The sequence below is a fragment of the Leptonotus elevatus genome, chromosome 21 (genome assembly GCF_054856555.1).
Source record: "Leptonotus elevatus isolate MCC_2025b chromosome 21, RoL_Lele_1.0, whole genome shotgun sequence".
Classification (NCBI taxonomy): domain Eukaryota; kingdom Metazoa; phylum Chordata; class Actinopteri; order Syngnathiformes; family Syngnathidae; genus Leptonotus; species Leptonotus elevatus.
In genome coordinates, this window is record NC_141259.1 from 4,221,106 (window position 1) to 4,243,307 (window position 22,202).

Genomic DNA, 22,202 nt, shown 5'->3' on the forward strand with positions numbered 1-22,202 from the left:
GGCGTAAAAAACTACCCACTCTCTTGTAAATAGCCACAAAACAATTGATGTTATGACAACAGCCACTTACACCATCTGGCCACAATATTAGGTACAGACTTTCTAATATATTGCTCCTTGGTTTACTGTGTTAGCAGTAACTTATGGCTTACTACATACATACTTGGACTGATTAGCTACTAACAGTCTTATGGTGGGAAAATGTAGTGAGCTAAGGTTAGGGTGGCCACTTCCATAAGGTAAAAAAGGAGGACATATTAAAAAAAAAGAAATTTGTGCCCTCGCTTTAACGCGGTTCACTTTTCACGGCCTTGCTGCTTCGATTATTTTTTGTGTGTGCAATTTTGTATGTTTAAAATTTTTTTTTTTTTACTGTAATGTACCTATTTTATAAAATGTATGAAGGTTTGAACATTGAGAATGTTTTAGAGCCTTAAAACATTTATAATAAATGTAAAACATAAATCTATAACTACCTCGCGGATTATTATTATTATTATTTATATATTTTTTGGAACCTAACCACCAGCAGAAAACAAGGGAACACTGTACATCAGACATTTCTGAACATCCGGGCATTTCTCATATTTCCGCAATGCAAATGCTTTCTTTACACGGTGAAAACAAACGGCATTTTACTTTTGCCTATGACTGCTGCATAAAAACTAGGGATGTAACAATGTGTCACAAAACGATAAACATTGCGATATGAACCTCACGATACGATGATCATCAAGTAAAAACTCTTAATATGGGGGGGGGGGGGCTCCTATTTTGCACATAATAACAGCAGTGACAAAGAAATGTAATTGTCATGCGCTCCTATTGGCTCAGTGGTGCAAAGTATCATGGTCTATGTACATCACAATGCTGTGTTCGGTTGAAGCGGGCTAAAATTATATTTTTTGATGGAGATGTTGAAAAATATTTGCTGGTATATACTGATTTATGGGAGTTATAACCACCACGGTGGCCAACACATCCCTAATTAAAGTGACAAACTAGGCAGATTGGTATAGTCAAACATTTCAAAACATTTTGAAATCAAAATAATATTCACAAATCAAATTACGACGATCCAAAGTCCAATGCTTTTCATTGAGCGGCGAGCTTCCTTTCATTAAGTTTCATTAAGTCATTTTGACTTGAGATGTAAGCTTGGAATTGTCAATAACCCTGTTTAGTTTTCTAATCAGTTACACTATGTGGAATTTATTTATTTCTACCCAGCTTTGTCCACCCCTGAACAAGATAAACACAAGAAGAGGATTTGTTCATCCTTTTTATTATTATTATTATTATTATTATTATTATTATTATTTCACACCTCTGCAGTAGATTCCTGTGACCTGGCACCCACTGAGATGTTCCCATCACCCCTGGTTACAGTGGCATGCTAGCTGGGAGCCTTGTTCTATCAGTTCTAAACACAGCAGGATCCCCACGGCAACCATGGTGGACGTAAAGGTCTCCTTCTCCCTTCCCTGCCATCAAAACCGCCTGACACCTTCCCTGCAAACTCGTTATGTCTTTTCCCCCTATCCACTAACACACCCACACACACGCACGCACACACACTTTCACTCCACCATCATTACCCCCTCTCCTTTGATCCGTCTCTAGGGGGCCAAATCATGGAGCATATGCAGGCAGAAGATACAGATGCACATTCATGTGTGAGTGTGTGCCATCAGAGGAGGAAGGGACAAGAAAGAAGGATTACTGGAAGAGTAGAAGGTGGCGGAGAGGTGAATAGATGCGATATATTATACCCTCACAAACACATACACACGAATATGATGAACATTTCAATGTCACTGTCCAAGGTCAAATCCTCATCCCATAACAGTCCTTTAATACCTAATTCTTCTCTCACACTCTTTTTTATCATCCCTCCCTTTGCTGTCTACACCACACACACGCGCGCACGCACGCGCGCGCACGCACGCACGCACACACGCCCCCCCACACACACACCCAACCCACCCACACACACCCACACGCACCCACACACACACGGTTCCTTCACTGGGTCCTTGAAGACCACTCTAAGCTGGGAGGAAGGAAAAGTACTTTTCTGCCTCATCAGCCTGCTAAGCCTGATGCGGAGAAAGCGCAGCTAAAGGCTCCTTGACGACAAATGCTAACAGCTAATGCGCACTTAGCAAAGCATGAAGGCCACTGGGCTCAAGCTAAAGGCTAACGGTAATCATGCTTCAAGTCTGTGGGTGGTGAGCACAGATTCTAACTACTTTTCAGCCCACATGTCAGCAGACTGACCGCAAAGTGATCAATGCTTTGTCGTTGACATTTCTCATGTTAAACGCAGTCCATTCCAGGAGGCTATTTGACATTTGATTTGTGTTTTAAATCATTTTAATTTATATGAAAATAGCGGACAGTAAACCATGATGACTTTTTTTTTTTTTTTTTTAAATCTGTTAAATTAAAGCAGAACAGTTTGGAGCTAGAATTCGTTGTTTAATTGTATACAGTATATACTATGAAGGTTCAACACATCAATCAGGTTTTCAGTATATGTGTCAGCTCACATCAATTGTTACCAGTGATTGTTGTGAATAAAAAAGTATCTATGAAAAGAAGGATATCATGAATTATTCTGAGCACAAAAAAGAAGAGGAAAAACAATGAAGCATTGACTATGACTCAAATGTATCCCCATTCGTGGGGTACAATAAAATAAATCAGAAGAAACTCAATTTCTGTTAAATAGGTCATGCTATTAACCCACATTTCAACTTTCAAAATAACAGATCAAGACACTAAAGTAATTCAAGTAGCAAAAAACAACAAGAAAAAACCTTCAAACATTAGCACCAAAAAGACCTTAGAAGGAAGTCTTCAATGACACCTTTGATGACTTGTCTATGTGGGGGGAAAAAAGCTGATTTTGACCCTGTATGTTTTATGAAGTACTTTAATAGTTCAAAGAAGACTTTTGTAAGTGGACGTGAACTCTGCAAGCCAGCACTGATCTTTGCAAGCAATGTAAAATTATACAAGGTTAAATTGAGTTCAAATTAAATATTAAACCTAAACTTGAATGACTTCATGTACTTGGCGCAATTATGGTATGTTGGTGACAGCATGGCTCCTACGCTCTCACACACACACTCACCCTTGATCGTAACTGTTGTCGTTTACTCACCGGAGCGGTTGTTTGGGGATGTCCTGATAGGGGATACGGAGGGAGTTCGAGAGGAAGAGTATGGTCTCTGTCGGTCTCGCTCTATTGTGGAGGCAGAGCCCACAAAGTGATACTGGGAGTAGCCATCCTGGAGTAAAAATACATAAGAAGAGACACTGATAATAGAGTATAAAAGGCATAGTATTGTATGTTTGTGTGTGAGCCAAAAACGGAGACTCCTGCTTGTGAAACGGTGATCGGAGTACAACGAAGCTAGACACTAATGCTAATGGTCCCACGCCCTATCACGTCAATGATTGGCAAGATATTAACGTGTTAGAAAAGCACGCCGTGATACAACGCAAATTTTGTGTGCTATCAATACAGAACATGCATCCTTGATTTTTGTTTTTGTTTTTGTGACATCTACAAACGCAGCAACAATTATAACAAACATAATGACATTTAGGTTAATTCCTACTCAAACCTTATAAGCATACATATACTCAAACATCTTAATTCACCGTCATTGAGAAGTATATTTGTCAATTGCATATTTCTTCAGAAAATCTGAATATACTCCACTGTAAATGCTTCAGACCTGGAAACAACTTTACTGATGCACACCCACCAGTACATGACATCATTGTCCATTTTTACACAAAATAAACACAGTTTGAGAGTCAATGGATGCATTTTATGCAACCTACATTTTTCTATTGTTGATTATAAAAGAACAGAAAAAGGCAGAAACGAGTGAGTCTATTCTGTCATTTGTCAGATTTGGTGTATATAATTATTGAACACAATATTGTGTGGGTATTGAAATTTTTGAAATTTTCTAAAATGGCTGGCAATGAATTTAATTAACATATGAAAGAGGGCTGACATGAACACAATTCACTTAGAACCTTCCATCAGCCATGCATGCCATTTAGTTCATGTAAAACAGCCAATAGAGGGTGCCGTTGTGTTTACTCGATCCTTTGAAATATGGCCGGTATCGGCCGAAAATAAAATACTTGAAATTAGTAAATTAACACATAAAAAATATTACAATTAAAATAATACAATTTCCATTTTTATATTGTCAATATGATTAGATACATTTTTTGGAATGTTCACCTATCTGTCATAATTTCAACAATTTGAGGTAAAGATTAATTATAAAAATTCTATAATGTGATCTATGATGTGATCTGTTGTAAATATTTGACACTTAGATTAACTTAAAACAAACAAACATATCACAGCACCAGGTAGTGTGTATTTTTGAAACTTCCTTGAAATGTTCTCTTAACTTATTTAGGAAAAGCTGCACATGTAATATGTTCATCAAGACTGAAAATAAAATTTCTAGCAACATTAGAAAAAACAACACCCTTATATTGGAAATCCGCTAGTTGTATTTGGGAAATTCTCACTATATTTCTGAAGAGCAACACGATTTTTAGGTTTTTAGTGCAGCAGCTTGTTAAAATACAGAGGTCTCACTTTTGCAGGATTCCTTACTAAAGTTCAGTTCAACTATTTGGTGGAAACATTAAGAAAGAGAAGTGGAAAAGGTAAGATAGACAGATACAGTATACTCACCTGAAGCAAATCAAATTATTAGGTTCAACCAAAATCAGTGTAAATCTAAGAGGAGCAGATCCACTACATTGTCGGTTTGTTGAAACAAAAGTGACAGCCTCATTCAATCAATTGTCCTTTCTATTCATCCTCAGCTGTCTGTTCCAAAATGTACTTCTAGTGCCAAAAATGTCATAATCACATCAATCACCTCGTTAATTATATGATTCTGAACACTGAGAACGGAGGGGAAAAAAACACCCACAAAACAACTGGCCAACACAATCGAAGACATTTGCATCAAGCCCGAGCATCGTCTTATTACTTTTTTTTTTACAGGGACAGGGACATTTTAACACAAAAAGTTGGCATGAATAATTACTGCAGAGCCAGTGGCTTTTCTCTATGCGTGTGTGTGTTGGTTTAGCAGTGATTGGCGCAAAGCACTTTTAAAAAATGGATTATGATAGTCCGCAACAATCACAGAGCTGGAACCCAATTCAATTTAGCATTACGATAATTGGCTACCTCTGAATACAAACCACAAGTAGATGATAAAAATATAAATGGAGATGTGCTCCATCATTGCTTTGCTGTCTGGGGGGCAAAAGCTTAGCAGCGAGTTCTGACGTGCATACATTGGAGATGGTAGGCTGAATCATTTAAGCGGAATGGCTTGAGAGGAGGAGAAGGAGGAGGATGAATTAGATGAGCCAGAAAGAGAAGAGAGGAGAACAAGTGAGACAAAAGATGACAGGAAGTAATGAGAGCAGGGAGGAGCACGGAGAGTAATGGCGGGACAGTAATGAGCGAGGCAAGCAGAAAGAGATACAGAGCAAAGGATCAGGAAGTAGGCTGTGTCCTCCCTTGACTTTCTCGCCAAAGCAATGAAGACAAATAGAAGGTGGCTCACCCGCTGCGTCAAAAGGTAGATCCATTCCAACCATCCATATTCTTCCCATGTATCCATCAGCTTACTCTTCCTCCCACCCAAAACACATCTCATTATAAGCCATGTAACCTCCTGATGGTACATGCCGCCACCCCTCAATTGGACACTGTCAAAGTGTCATGTTGCTCAAATGAACACAGTCACTGAGTATTGAATAATGAATGCATTTCGCAATGAGTGATGGGAGCAATCTGCCGCTCGTGGATGCAGATCGTTCATCGGGTCCTCGATTGAGCCGCAAGGGTCTTTAAGGGTGAGCACGAGCCACGTAAGGAATAGTTAAACACGCAACTGATTTAATCCACAAGAGTGATTATACATATGGATTGGTTTTACCAAGGCCGAATAGGTGGAGCCATTAGTCGGGTTTCCATCCAATTGTTTAGAATTTTTTAAGCAAATTTACTGAAAATGAGCAAAATGGACATAAGACTTATGCCTGTTTCCATCTGTTCGTTTGCGAATATTGAGAGGGGACTCTGCCACCTACACCATAGAGATGTGATCCACCAGTAATTTAAAAGAAGAAAAAAAAACAGGAAGTGACTGCGCCGTGCAATGACGTTGTATGAGTTTGTTTTTGTAATTCTTGATAAACCGTAACGGTTCTTTGCGGTTTTCAATCCAAAATTGCATTAAAATTCGCTTCTTTAATTAATTCCAAAAAGATTTCTGTTTCGTCGTCCCCCCTAAACATACCTTACTTTATCGTTCGCCATTGCTTGTGACTACAAATGTACGTGTGACGTAATATTCGGTCAAAATGTGCTTCAAAATCATCCCCTTTTAAGTGTACATCTTTTGTGTGCGAATTTTGGGCCCTTTTTCAAATTTATAGCGTTTTCATTCAGTTTTATTTTCGCATTTCTTGAAAATTTGAATAAAAATGAGTGGATGGAAACCCCACTATTTGTTAGCATGTCTGTCTCACAGTCAGATGATCTGGGTTTGAATCTTTGTTGGAACATTCCTCTGAGGAAATTAAAATTGACATTGGCAGCATCAGTATCAGATTCAGGGTTCAGTATCTTGCTCAAGGATACTTCGACACAATGGCATGGGATCAAACCCACAACCTCTAGATTGAGGAGTCGACCACTCTATCACTGAGCCACACCACACCCAGTGATGTCCACCGTTCATCTAATGGGCTACTTTGAAAGAGCATGTGTTTTCTACATTCTGTTGTTTAATAAATACTAGTGCTGTCAAATGATTACATTCTTAAAAGACTAATAAAATCGCGATTAATTACATTTTTCTACTTTTGCTTCTACTTTTGCTTCTACAATGCTTGTAACAGATATTTACTTGAGTAAAATCTTGGAATTAATGTAAAATCATCAAATTGAAAGTATATTTAGAATCAAAGACTGCTCAAATGGCATTCTTTGAACCTTGAATAAACTGTTAAACAAAGCGATCAAAATGGACTAAAAAAAAAACAACTCAGAAATTCTAGCTTATAGGTTTAGTTCTGCTAACCAGCACTACACTCCAGCAGCATTGGTTTGCGAGGCTACGTGGAGGCAACTTGAGCAGGAAATCTTGCTCTGAGATGATATGCCAAAGGCATATAACTAATTATTTGAATTTGGCTCTGCAAAGAGTGTAAATTACTTTAGAGTTCCCCAACAAGCATCAATCAGTCAACTAAGTTAACTGAGTTAATTTTTTAAACTCTTTAATAGATTTGAATTCATCTCCAGAGTTAATGCTTTAATTTTGACAGTCCAAATAAATACACTAAATGTGATTTAATGAAAGTACTGTACTCATGACTGAACACATATTTGGGCTGTTCGGAGGGGCGAGCTCTGTGGATTTCAAGACTGGCATATGTCAAATAAAACAAACGTTTGAAAATTTAAGTCACAATTTCCACTATGAGAATGACTGTAGTTGGTATGAGTTGCACTTTCAGACAAAGTCCAAGCCATCAGCACGAGTCAGCAGCCGCTTGGTGTGACGCGACACAGTACAGCCTCCTGAGGGCGCAAGACGCTTAAGTCTCTGCGTACATAAAGGTGTGTAATTGACACAGTTAAGTCGATGGGAGAGTCTGCGCCATAGTCATGTCAATAACTACATAGCAAATCGGTCAGTGTTAAATTTCCAGTGTTCGATCAAATATGCAGTAAGCAGTGTTATTTTAACACTTTTAGGATAAAAAGTTACACCGTCAGAGTAAATTTCCTTGAGTCTTGGGGTGGATGTTGGGTGTAACCTGAATAACCTGAATTTAACCTTGAGTGTTAAATTGACCACACCCTCATTTCCGGTGAAGGAGAAACGTTCAAATTTTCCAGCGCACTCTCTTGCTTGCTGCTTTTTTATCATTGCGGGCATATTATCTATCATCATTGTAAGTATAGTTGTGTTTTTGAATTATTGATATGTGTTGTTTGTGCTTTTGTTTTGTTTGTCTCTTACCCAAGTTGGTGTTGTTACTTTTCATTCCAATTGCTGGTATGAGCTTTTGATGTCATGTTAGTTAATTAACACATTGTTTTAGTTCTGTTTGTAGACACACCTGTTTTTCAGTGTTCATGGAAATCACTGTTGGTTACGGCAAGCTTGCAGGAAAGTAGCTACATTTGTTTTTAAAGTTTGATATGAATGAAATTATGGGTGGGACTTAATAGATTTTTCTTCCTCCCACTCCTTTTCAGGCTAGGTTTAGTTGAGTATTGTCTGGAGAAATTGATTTTTTTTTTCATTTTGATTGCTGCCTGAAATACATGAATGAATGAATAAACATTTCAATATCGAAACATCCAGGTGTTGTTGTCGGGGCAGTGAGACTCAGTAGTAGAGTGGTCATCTTGCAACCCTGAGAGCGTGGGTTTGATCCCAGGCCAGTGTGACTATGGCAAAGTATCCTTGAGCAAAATACTGAACTGAACCCCCAGTTGCTCCAGATGCTGTGTCATCAGTAGTCAAAATGTAAAGCGCTTTGAGGGCCTTGCAAGGAGGAGAAACACTATATATATATATATATATATATATATATATATATATATATATATATATATATATATATATATATATATATATATATATATATATATATGAAGAGTAAAGTGTAGTTTGAGATTTTTTTTTTAACACTGACACTAATGCAATATGCTCATAAGTGTTTAAATACCAAAGTAAATTGTAGTTTGGCAGAATTAAATGCTAACACTAACACTAGTGTAGAGTACTTTCAAAACTACTCAGTGTTTACTAGTGTTGATTTTTAACACTATACAGTGTTGGATTAACACTGGTTAAGTGTGAACAAGTAGCACTTTGAAAAGTGTCAGATTTACACTCATTGGTGTGGACACATATAAACACTTTTTTAGATTAACACTGAGAGTGTTAAATGTAACACTGGTGAGTTTGCTGTGAACAATCAAAACATTTGTCCGCTTCATACAGATGTCATAAAGGACAAAAATGTGATTGTTCCAAGCCGCATCCCTTTTCTGCTATGCAATCATTCTGCATGTTGTTCTCATGACTGCAGTATTAGTTTACGGTCATGCAGCTGCAAGGCAAAATGTGATTACAGCCCTAACAATTGAAATGGATGTGTGTTTGTGTCTTCTATTGAGTGTTACGTTCTCAAGATGACTTCATCCTCGCATTTTCAGATTTTACGGTGTTGAATGATGCGCCTGACCTTTCCTAGCTTTGTTTTGGTTGAGTAAAATACTGTCGCTAGCTTCCAGATGAGTAATCGCAGCACACTGTTTGATTGTATTACTGAGCTTCCAATTCTCATCTATGCTCCCCGTTGTTTCTTTTCATGTACAGAAGAGGATGAAAAGTTCATTTTCAAGTAGCTCATCTAATCAAAGCCTTTGGTGAAAAAGAAAAAACATGTTGAAAGTGAGTTTTGAGCTATCGTTCTTTGTAGGCAATAAACAGCGGGCTGAATGGGTGTTTGTCTCATTGTGGCAACAATGTGAAAAAGGATCACGGCACGCTATGACATTAACACACTTACTGACATTTTCTTTTCAAACGGACTCACTCCATTCACAGGAACATAGAGAGCATCACACGTAGTGACCTCACGCATATACACAGGCACACATGTTCCAGGCCTTGTCATATCACACTAACACCCACCCACACAGTCAATTACACAAGCCCGGACCATATTGAGAATCCGCCACACTCGTCAGGCAAAACATCTCTCTGGCCCTGAACCCCAACTGTCAAGTAGTTTTTGTGACTGGTGCATTTCTTGCAGTATATAAACATACATGTGTGTAAACGAGCGATAGAGAGAGCAAGTCTGATTAAGTGCCAGAGCTAAATCTTTTTATCAGGCGAGCTGGAAAATGCAGTGTGAAATTCTGCCTTTAGTTTGTGTATCTAAGTGTGTGTGGGCTCATTAAGTCCTGCTGGTCCAATCAAGAATATGTTGTCACTTTGTTTTTGCTCGTCAGTCTGTGACCGAACAATACCGGACATTTGTTGTTGACATGGATGGCTGAGCGGTGGCATCCCTCCAAGGAAGTGAAGCAGCAGCGTAAACACAGAATGAGGACATAAAAGTCATAGAAACCAAATAAATTCGGGTACAAACACACTGGAGACTTTTATACATGATTTATCTTTAAAGCAAGCGCCAGTGTTGCTGAAAACAGATTTAGGCTTTGGTTTATTAATGACTGCCGCACCACTGATCTTTCAAGTCATCTTCGATGCTCTCTTCATGCAGTTTCTGTTTATTTATGGGCCCTCACCCAACTAACATCCACTGGCTCTGCTGCAATTCCCTTTTCTGCTCCTGTGGAATTGCTATAGGAAGTGATAAACTCTACTTAGTCCTGTGACTGTCGCTCGACCAAAACAAACAGGAAGACAAACATACACAAGCCATACGCTGATGTTCCCAGAGAAAACTTTGAAAAACAAGCCTCAAAACACTCATTATGAGAAAGAAACAAGCAGACTTATTAATGTATTTTTTTTTCTCTCTAAACATTTCTCATACACAAAACCCACCAAAATCTTTCTGCTTTTGCACTTAATCGCAAACTCTCTTCTAAATTGTATGCTAATCCATGTCTGGATTGGAGGCTAAAAGGATTATTGGCTGCCCCAAAAATCCATGACCTACCGGTAATATGTGCATGCAAGGGAAGAATGTAAGGTTCTGGACTCTGATGATAAAGCCCAAGAGTGGATTTTGGAATGTAGCAGTTGCTGCAACAACAAAGTAAAACCAAAAGTAATAAAAAACTTTTTTTTTTTGGTTTACCAGGCACAACTTCGATCAGCTCTTAAAAGCAGTTTTGTGAGTGAGACCAACAAAATGAACAGCAGTTAGACAATTCAAACTTTGTGAGCTGAACTTAATTAAAGTTGCTGCTAATACAAACTTTATTTGAACTTTGTATTACTGAGTGCTCAAGGACTATATACTTTCACTTGCAATAAGTACAATCAAAAACGCGGCTGGCAAGAACTGCACATGAAAGTCATATAAGAAAAGATCTAGACCAGTGGTGGCCAAACAGTCAGAGGCTAAGAGACAAATTTTTTCTTTTGATCATTACGCATCTCTGTCCGCTCACTCCGTAGCTCTTTTGCATGTTTTGACAAACTTCCCTTCATTGTTGGGCTTTTTAGCCAATGCAATTCTACAAGTAAGTTGATACAAGTGCTTCATACATTTTGAGAATAACTGTCTACTTGTGCTTGAGAAGTTCAGTCTCCTTTGCAAATTTCTGGTTGGTGAACTGACGTGCCGCTGACGATTTGAAATTGACTTATGCTGCCTAGCATATAAATCAGAAAGGCTTCCCGATTATGTTAAACAAAAACTGTGTTTAAATGTCCTGTGTTCATCTTTACATTTTTGTTTTGGGACATTCTCTCATCATGTTCTCACAACAATTATGTTGTTCTTTCAGGCGTCAAGCTTAGGCAATAATTGAGACATTATGTATTATTGGATATTTGTTGTGTCTTAGGTTAGCTCGGTCAGCATATACCCGGCAAACACGTACAGTTGGGGCCCATATGGGCTTTGGCTGGGCATGGGCTTAAAGTGGGCTTTGTTGTCGTACCCCACTTGGGTAGTAGGTGGGCAGTAGATAGGCGCAACTAAGAATGGGCAATAAGTGGGCTCTGGTTGGGCTTCATTCCAAAATATTCAAATTTTGCACAATAACAGCATGGGCGGTGGACCTTACTCCCTGGCCTATATTCCTTTACAATTCAGTAAGATTTTCTTTTTGAAAAGAAAAAAAAGAAAATATCTATATTTCAACTTAATATGTATTACTTGGACCATTTCATACAAGTTTGAGAGCACAAGATTATTATTCAAACAAGATTAATATTCAAACCTAGAAGAAAGCGCTGCACAGCATTCCGAAAAAATATGGGAAAACCCCTCCCCCTCTGAGCCAATTAACCCATTATGGCTGTTATCTGATTTTTCATGTAATCAATATTTGCGGGAAGGGTTGGAACATCAACTTTGTCTTTAACGTAACCCCCCAGCCCCACAACAAGAAAAAGTCACATACAGTGAGGTCAGGCCAAGAGTAGAGAGCGAGGTCTGTAGCACTTCTTCTACCAATTCAGCGCTGAGGCACATTTTTATTCAGATAAGCTTGAAACGCGAGGGTGACCATATTCCTATTTACCCAAAAATAGGACACTTACTACGGCCTTGAAATTGTGGTACCAGTCGCAGTTACACAGTGTACTTCTCCTCCTATTAGTCACGCAATGCCAACCGGATATTTTCATGAATTTATAAAAGGCCCCAGACGTCCGAACAGGACGTAACAAAATGGTTTGTTCTTCCAAAAGAGTACGTTTGGTCACCCAAGAATGGGGCGGGGCTCCAACTTGTTGAAAAATGAATCATCGTCCAGCTGCATAATCAACATGTTGGACCCTGACATCCTGAGTTGCGCTTGGGAGGAATTCTAAAATCTGCGGCTAGGGTGTCTGACTTTGGTTCCATGGTACCCTGGTTCAGATCCCTGTCAAGGCAATCATTATTTAGGAGTCAACTTTTAACTGGAAACCAGCTGGGCAGCCCAGATGGGGCAATTTTACCAGCCCATTCCTTGGGTTTTAGCTTGGGCCCATATGAGGCCCACCTTGAGCCATTCTGGGCTTGCCCACATGGGGCGACCATGAAATCCCTGGTCAAAATTAACTGGGACCCAGCTGGGCAGCCTAGATGGGACCCATTCACCAGCCCATATCCAACCCACATGGGCCCCACATAGGTGTGTTGGCAGGGTATATATTGGAAGTGCAGCTTTTTTACTTCTCTTCTTCTTCAGGCAAATGTACTGTCGCGTGTGTGACGTGTTTGTAAATCGCTCCTCTCCTATTGGAAATTCTTCCTGCCATCACGGCGAGGCCGCTCAACGCTCCAGTCCGTGGTCCTAGCCCCTTACCAGTGCTACATACACAATGAATGGGGTTTACGAAAAGGGTTTTAGTGGCTTAATGAAACATGAAACAAAGACTAGCATGTGGCTCAGGAGCCAACCAAGACTTGGAACACAACTTTTTTTTTTAATGGTGTTTGTGTGAGCAATAGAAAAAAAATCAGTTTATACAAACAAATGCTCACAAAAACATTCTTCCACTGAATTCACCCTTTGTGTTTAACAGGAAACAAGTTCCTGGTAGCCAATATTGTTACTACCATTCAGTCACAATGGGCGAAAAGAAGCAGCCTGTTGCGCATGAGTTGAAAAATAGTCTAACCATAATAGGCTGGAAATAACACATACTATATAACAATACATTAGTATTAATGTTTCCAAGTAGAGAAACCATTGATCTTTAGTTTGGAGTTGATTTTGACTGACCTCAAAGACAGCAAACAAACTAGGACACACACACGCACACACACACGCACGCTCAACTGCGCTGTGGTCATTCTTGTTTACACACAGGTTCCCAACATCAAAATTATACTGCACTTGGCATTATTAAGAAGACGTTTTTTTATATACAGCACTCCTTCCAGCTATTATTTTGAGGTCGTTAATGCTTACAACTCACAAATCGGCTTGTAGATGTCACTCTCTAAAACATTACCATGGATGAAAATAACACAGTGGAGCGAGCTCATCAGTGTTTACTGGAGCGCTAATCCTTTCAAAGAAATACATGTTTTATCATTTGTGGGGAACTCCATTTATATGCAGCAAGACTTTAATTGGTCCGGAAGATTTAGGTGCTGCTGTTTTGGGTATCAACAGAGTTGAACAGGGCTCAGTAGTACTGGTACTGGTAATGGTACTTTCATTTATATAGTGCTTTTCCACCTTACAGGGCCCTCAAAGCGCTTTTACATTCGGCTACTCATTCACCTACTGATAACACGGCATCAGGAGCAACTGGGGCGGTCAGTATCTTGCTCAAGGTCACTTCGACATGGTCACAACAGCATGGAGATCAAACCCACAACCTGTGGGTTGCAAGATGACCACCCTACCACTGAGCTATGCCACCCCACGTTGTTGACTATTTAATGTTCGGCAATTATTTGTCTTGAGAAGATGATATATTAATGATTACACAGTCTGTCGGCAGATCCCTACTTGTTGCAGGGCTATGATTAAATTAGACAATTTTATCTATATACATACATTTTGCTACTCACAACTATGAATTAAATATAAAAAGTTTTAGAAGAAACACAAAAACATCAACATGGTGGGGTATTTCCCTCCCTGCCCATCATGCAGAGTTGCCCCTGGCAATTTGTGTGAAATTGAAATAGTACCGTCGAAATGAAGTGGATAAGGAGTACAGTCTTTGATATAGACAGCATGTGTTCATGATAGCAGTGTGTTTGTTACCTTCTTGTAGAGGGAGCGCAAGTCTCTGTACTGCCACATGCTGCTGAGCACCTGAGAGGCCGCCTTAACCACCTTGGCCGAGTGTCTGAGGGGAGATAGTACATTGTTACATCTCCGCCACACCATTACTTCTGATAATGTTCCAAACTGTTATTCCGTTTCCTGTCAATATCACCTTGGAAAGATATGTGGAGGTTGCCGGCTCTTTAAGACTAAGAGGCCCATTGCTCTTTTCAGCAGCAAGTGATTCCCCTAACGTAGTTTCCAGTGGAGTTAAAAAGTCCCCACCTTATCCCTCCCTCCTTGCCATACTTGCAGCCCCTGCCTGGCCACTTTGTCTGCAAAATGACTCCAGAAGGAATCTGCTCATAAACAATGGCTCTCTAGAGGGGGAAGTAGAGCAGATGCTTGCAAAATTAACAGTGTTCTCCTGATAGTAAACACCACCCTTTTCTCAATTTCAGCCCATTAAATACTCCAACAAAAGCGCTATAACACCTACTGTATAGTTCAGTTTTCTGGTTGGACTCATTTGATTATTTTGTGTTTGCTTCATAACAAACCATGTGACATTGCCCTCATGTTTCAAAAAGGAGGATTTTTTTTTTTGCTGTATATGGATGATACTATATATCAGAGGTGGGAGTAAGTCATTGTTTTGTAAGTCTCAAGTCTTTGCCCTCAAGTCCAGAGTCAAGTCCCAAGTCAAGACTGACAAGCGATTCAAGCAATTCACAAGTGCTACACTTTGAGTTTTAAGTCCTTTCGAGTCATTTTAACAACATCGTAGATTATATTATTTCAGGTGACCATCAAAGTAGGAGTCAGGGACTCAGGGAGTGAACCCAGAGGGGTGTAACAGATTGCCGTGTTTACAATGTGTTACCAGTGAATTTACAGTGTCATTAACTACACAGCTAGCCGATAAACAACTAACATGAGCTTACTTAGTGTTCTTTGTGCAACTTCAGATGTTGAACGAAGTTTGAAGTTGTTGCCTCTTCATCAGTGATCTAGTCTTGGACATACTGGAATTAATTTTTTGTTGACCACCTCATAGTTTTTGTACCCAAACAACTAGTGGTGCAACGGATCACAAAAGTCACGGATCGGATTGTTTTTCAATTTTTCAAAAAACAAAACAAAATGAGTCAGATAAATAAAACTTTGTCTTAATTTATTTTATAAAATGCTTTTGCCCATTAAATAAAAAAAAATATATAGATACATTCAAAATGTCTAATATGGCCATTAAGATTTAGGAACACAACTTTAAGTGCAGTATAAGGCAAGATACATAATTATATTATACATGGTCCATGTTTAAAATAACAAGGTGAAGGTATCCTGCCTTACGTTATATTGCACTTGTAATGCACTTGAAGTTGTGCTTCTAAAATCCAAATGGCCATATTGGACACTTTGAATGTTTTTTTGTTTGGTTTTTTAAAGCTAGTGTTTTATAAAATAATTATAAATGAAGGTGAAGTTCTATTTATTTATTTTTAATAATGAAAAATACATCTAAGTGCAGCTTAAGGCACATTCCCTTTGTTTAAACAGGGAGAGAGGATTACAAAGTAGCATAGGTCCACAATATTGAAAACAATAAGAAAAGCAAGCAAGCTGTCAAACAACTGTTGCTAGCCAGGCACCCGATGCTAACGCTAACTGTTAGATACTAGCCACGAACGCTGGAGACTTGTATCGTATCGTGCAATGACGGCGTAATTAACTTGCGGTTTCTTCGCGTCCTAAATTCACAATTTAATATCATTTCAGGATGGCATTATGATAATGGTGGTAGAAAATATGTAATTTCAATATAAACATCGATAATGCAAGAAAGAGTCAAGCTCGCACACGTACACACACGCACAAACACCGAGACAGAATCGTTAACATACATTTTAATATTTTTGTTTTGGTGGAAAAAGCAAGTCTTTTCAAGTCAAAGGCTCAAGTCAAAGGCTCAAGTCCAAGTGAAGTCACAAGTCATTGTTGTCGAGTTGCAAGTCTTTTAACATTTTGTCAAGTCGAGTCTAAAGTCGTTAAATTCGTGACTCGAGTCCAAGTCACATGACTCGACCTCTGCTATATATATATGTATATATATATATGTATATATATATATATATATATATATATATATATATATATATATATATATATATATATATATATATATATATATATATATATATATATACACATTTGAAGATGTAATGATTCTAGTGCTGTCACAATTTAATATTTTTTAGAATCAATTAATCTATAGATTACTCAATTGATTAATCGACTAATCGGATACATTTTAATGTTGCATTAAGGCACAAAAGCATTTTTTCCCTGATTACTGTTTATTAACGTGTGATTGGTGTTTATTTCGTAATTCATATTTGTGTAGTGATTAAAAAAAAAGGGATTGATGGTGTACTATGCTACTGGTTCGGTCATTGATTTCCAAAGTAAAAACAGATGTTTGCAAATGTCTTGTTTTGATTAAACACAGATGATTAACCAGTCTTCTTTCATGAACGATTACTGCTGATATGCTGAAATCAAAGGATTTGGACAATTATGAATTAAAAAATGCTCCAAGCGATTACTCAGCTATTAAAATAATTATTGATTAATTTGATAATCGATTACTTTGTCAATTACTCGATCAACTTTGACAGCGCTAAATGATTCATTTTGTTTCGACTCAGTGGATTACGATTTGATTCAATATGGTACAGTTTAGTTGGGGTATCATGCAATGACTGCTTTTATTGTCATTTTACATACATTTGAATGAACTTGTCAGTAATATCAGCACTGTAAAGTTTAAACAGGTGGGGCTAAATGCATTTAATAGTACATCTTGAACCTAAATTAAACTCTTCTAGCTGCATTTGAAGTGGGTAAACAAATAAATTTCTCAGTGAGCCAAGAGCAACATTTTGTGATTGAGGCAAATGAGGGGCTGCTGATAAGGACCAATTCTTCTTAGTACACCTATCTTGAAGAAACGAAGATGTGTGAGCTATTAGAAGCTGACTAAACTCACTGAGAAATTTGCACTTTCTTCCAGCCACAGCCTCATCACTCTTTGTAATGATGCCCTTGAGCAAAGTTCTCTGAATAGTCTGCCCTTCTCTCTCTGTGTCTCTTTCTCTCCCTCTCTTCACAATAAGTCATTGTTTGACGTCTGGTTGATGTCACTTCTGGCAACCTCTGACTTGCTGGTTGCCATAGCAGCAAGGAAGAACAACCTGCTACGTTTACTGAGCTATATTATTACTTGTTGTTGTTTAGGAATAGGTGAGTGCATCTGGATGGGCAGCTTCATGGACCAGATTGCTTTGAAGTTTTGGACAACACAATTGTGGCGTTTGAAATTCAAATTAATTAAGTTTGACACACTTACTGTATGTGACACTAGAAAATGAAGACAAAGTACAAGTAATGTTATTTATGATACAGTTGTGTCATTTTTTTCCAACTTATATTATTTTGTCCAACAACATTGCTAAAATCTTTAAAAAACAACAAAAAAAACCCCACTTTGTTCTATGCAGGTAAATTTCAGTAAAACATAAATGAGTATTTCAGGGAATTGGTTATAAAACCTATTTCCATTTAAATATTAGAATTTGGATAAACATACAAGAATATCTTATGTCAAAATTTGAATAGTTAATTTTTTAAAATAATTACAGCAAAGAATTTTGTCAGTTGAGAAATCATTTAAAAATCGAATTCAGCATTGCCAAGTACATTAATGTGTGACTTTTTGTCGAGATATGTTGAGAAATAAAGAAGTTATACTGTTTCATTCTAATTTTGAAGGTGCTTTTCTGACCAGATTTTAGGCAAAATAACAAAAACGCATTTTTTTCCTAGACACAAACAGACTGGCTAATGGTTAATAACGGCCAACATGGCTAACTAACATGACGTCGCTCAACAAATCAAGCTCAGCCTTTTGAGAGAGCACACATTAAAAGTCACAGATACTACAGTGTAGAACATGATCGACTGCATCTGTCATACAATATGCCATCTTGCTCGAGTAACCAAATACCACATAGTTCAAGTTAGTATTTGCTAGCAAAAAAAAAAAGCCAATTGGTTGAACACTTCACTCACGGTGATACCCTGAGCAGACAAAAACCCTTTAATACTTCACAAAAGCAACCAACTGAGCTATTGCAGCATTCTAGGAATCCATTTACTCGTTCACTGCCATTGACAAGTATGCCCGTCAATTAATTTTTTTTCTCAACGGAGATAGGTGGGGCAGAGTCTGATGCTGCACCATTGTGTACTCCAAATTTGGAAATAACTTAACAGATGCACAACCACCAGTAGATGACATTGATGCCCCATTTTATATATAAGATCAGCACAATTTGTGAGTTTTCTTTTCCTTCTTCTATTGCTGATTTAACAAGAAAGGAAAAGGGCAGAATCTAACTTTTTTTCTTCCTGCTTGGTGAAAGGAGAGCCTATTCTTTCCCATAGGCTGAGGGAAGAGCATTTTACAACACTCTTCAGAAAGTTGAGCATTCAAAAGAGTTAATCTAATTGTTCTCAAGCTATTTTCAAACTTTAAATTAGTTAATAGTGCAAAAATAACAGCAAACAGACCAAAATTGTCCATTTCTGGACAAAAAAATTGGACAGGAAATCCTCACAAAAGCATTTGTCCACCATGTTGCCACACATACAGTACATACAATTGTGTTTTGCAATAAACTATTTAGAATTTCACATGTACCATGCCAACATGTTTTGTTGCTGTATGAAGCAAAATCCGTGACTAATCCAGCCTTATCATGCAGATTTGTATTCTCTCTCCCCCAAAATTATCCTCCCATTGGTCTAAAGCAGGGGTGGCCAAGTTTGGTCCTCGAGAGCCACTATCCAGCCTATTTTCCATGTCTCCCTCCTTCAGCGCAGCTGAATCTAATAAACAGCTCATCAGCAAGCTTTGCAGAAGCCTGATAACGATCCTGATCATTAATCAGGTGTGTTAGTGGAAAGAAACATGGAAAACAGGCTGGATAGGGGCTCTCGAGGACCGAACTTGAGCACCCCTGATCTAAAGTGTTTCCAAAAATACTCAAGATCAAAAGTGATCTTCATATGTCGACTGAATAACACTCACTTGTCTCCTTTACTGCGGGCGATGCCGATCAGTTTTTCAATTCCACCAGCATCCCGGAGGGCTTTGGCGTTTTCCATATTCTTGGTGATGACTTCATGTAGCGCGCAGCTGATGGCGGTGACCGTATCATCAGACATGGCCTTGCTGGGTGCACCTGTAGTACTCGAGGTCCCACTGCTGGTGGCGTTGTTACTGCTGCTACTGCCTGGTAGCCGATAGATCAAATCTCGCATGGCATATTTACCTGAAATGGGAAAAAGGGGAGATGTGCTAGACTCTTTAGATCGACTAGCATTTGTTTGTTTCCAAATGTTCAGCCTAGCAACTAATATCCCATCAGGAATTTTCTTCATCTATCCAATGTCTGATAGAAGTAAGAGAAAGTATCATACTGCTGTATATTTTACTGTGGATCACAGGGAATGTGTGAGTACTTAACCTCATTTCAGAAAAGTTTTGCAGAAATCAGAAGTGCAGCAAACATTTATGACTTAACGATGCTGTCTGCTCACGCACTTTGACTTTGCAATAATTCAATGGACTTAAATCAGGAAGTGCTGTGAAGGAAATTTAACAAGTTAACAGATCCTTTGAGTGTCTAAGTAATAAAGCAAACGTCTTGCACAGCGAGTGAGTGCTTGGATAACTCCATAAAGCTTTGGCCTGAGAGGGATCACTGTAAATCCTCTCACACGGCCGCATTAATGCTCACGCTTAGAATGCAATAAAAGGGGCCGATATTTCAGTGAATAGGCTGGCATATGAGGAGACAGAGAAATAAATGACATTCAAAGGATGAGCTGTTAGAGTAATTATGGAGTTGCAGACGATTCAGTCAGATAGGAAAAGCCATAACTCTCATTTGGAAGTACTTGTGAAGACATGAAAATGACACGACAAGCAAAACGGACATCACATAACGTGAGCTCAACCATTCAAGTAAAGCAGTTTAGGTGTGTACATTTATTATGCGTGATAGGTCACGTTAAATGCTAAGATCATTCTTGCAATACTGTGTCATTGGTCCGTTCATGTTTTGGGTTCCTATGAGTCTATTCCCGGTTTTGTTTAGCTATTTTGTGTATTGTTTGTTGATGTGGTATGTTTTGATTCCACATGCCTTGTTTTTTGTTCTTTTGAGATAAAAATCCAGTTTTGAGTGCAGTCCTGCCTTGCCTCCCTGCTTTTGGGTCCTCAGCCACACACATCCTGACCCAACTCCCAGATTTTTAGTTTTTTTTCATGCCTTATTTTATCTTGGTAATGAGATTTATCTGTAAGCAAGACATGGTCATTGTTATTAGGGCCCAAGCAGCTACGGATCCCAGGCTTTTGGCAAATCCATCCCTCCTGTTTACTCCTGTCAAAGTCAAAGTGATCCGGGAATGGCTGAGAATGGCGAATAATAATGGAGTTCCGATGACACTATTAACCTTCAGAAGAAAGCACACATAAGCAAACATACAATTACGCAACAGTGGTGGAGATATCACTCATGTATGACACACATGCATGCACACACTATCTATGAGGATGAGTAGTGGGTTAATTGGCCCAGCATTATCTCTCTCTGACAGGATAAGCAGAGGTTAAATGGCTGTTGTCTTTTAGTCCACAAAGTTGAGCTAAATTCATTATATGATCAACTTGAATTACACTGACTCATTTCCTCACTGATTAACTGACACACATTGGCTTTTATTTGATGAATTTGGGAGCGACTGACTGAATAATTCACCAACGGCATGACTAACTTACTGACCGGCTAATTTAGCGAGTGCCTCGCCAGATAATTGACTGTGCCAGTGAATGACAATTTATTGACTGAAGTACTGATTGAGTGAGCAACTCATTTATCAAGCCACTGACTGAAGAGAGATGGTCATAATAAAAGTAGGGAATGGCTTTGCTTAAGACATGGACATTTGGAGACATTTAGAGGATTAGCATTTTCTTTCAGAGGTCACAGTTCCTCTCATTTCAAAAAATTTAATAAAATAAGAACCTCTAATAGGTAAGTTGTTTTGTGTTCAAGTATAGGTGCTAAAGATCATCATGAAAGGATCTAAAATAAAACAATAAAAAATGACTCAAAATTAGGGTGATCAGATTTTCAAAATTAAAAACCGAGGCTCTACAATTTTGCTGAAAATGAAAATACTGTATACAAATAAATTCTCATCATTAACTATTTATGACAAATTGAATCGATAGTCAATCTAGAGAGCGGTGGTTATGTTATTACTTTAGCTGATGCTAAATGCTATTTTGTTTGACGGTTCCTCAGTGCTAAACAACTCAATACACTCACCATTATCCAAGCTTTTTTGCTCAGTCCTGGTTTGTGGCAATGTAGTTACAAGTTACCCCCCCCCCCCCCCCAATTTTTGACATGAAAGTAGGACGTAGCTCGAGTTCACGCATGAAACGTGAATGTTAAAGTAAATAGGAAGGAAATTAACAGTTAAAAGGGACGTCAACATTACACATTTCTTGACAATAATATGTTATATGTGACCTCACTAG

General features: G+C 38.4%; 1 protein-coding gene across 3 annotated transcripts in view; it reads right to left on the minus strand.

The window, feature by feature from the left end:
* ctnnd2a (catenin (cadherin-associated protein), delta 2a) overlaps positions 1-22,202 on the minus strand; it is a 251,414-nt gene that overhangs the window by 7,926 nt on the left and 221,286 nt on the right. For all 3 annotated transcript variants that reach the window (XM_086066020.1, XM_086066021.1, XM_086066019.1), the window contains exons 20-22: positions 19,677-19,920; positions 14,522-14,606; positions 3,170-3,296 (exon numbers count right to left, since the gene is read on the minus strand). In XM_086066020.1, the coding sequence (XP_085922146.1) occupies positions 3,170-3,296; positions 14,522-14,606; positions 19,677-19,920 (456 nt within the window). The remainder of the gene's footprint in view (positions 1-3,169; positions 3,297-14,521; positions 14,607-19,676; positions 19,921-22,202) is intronic.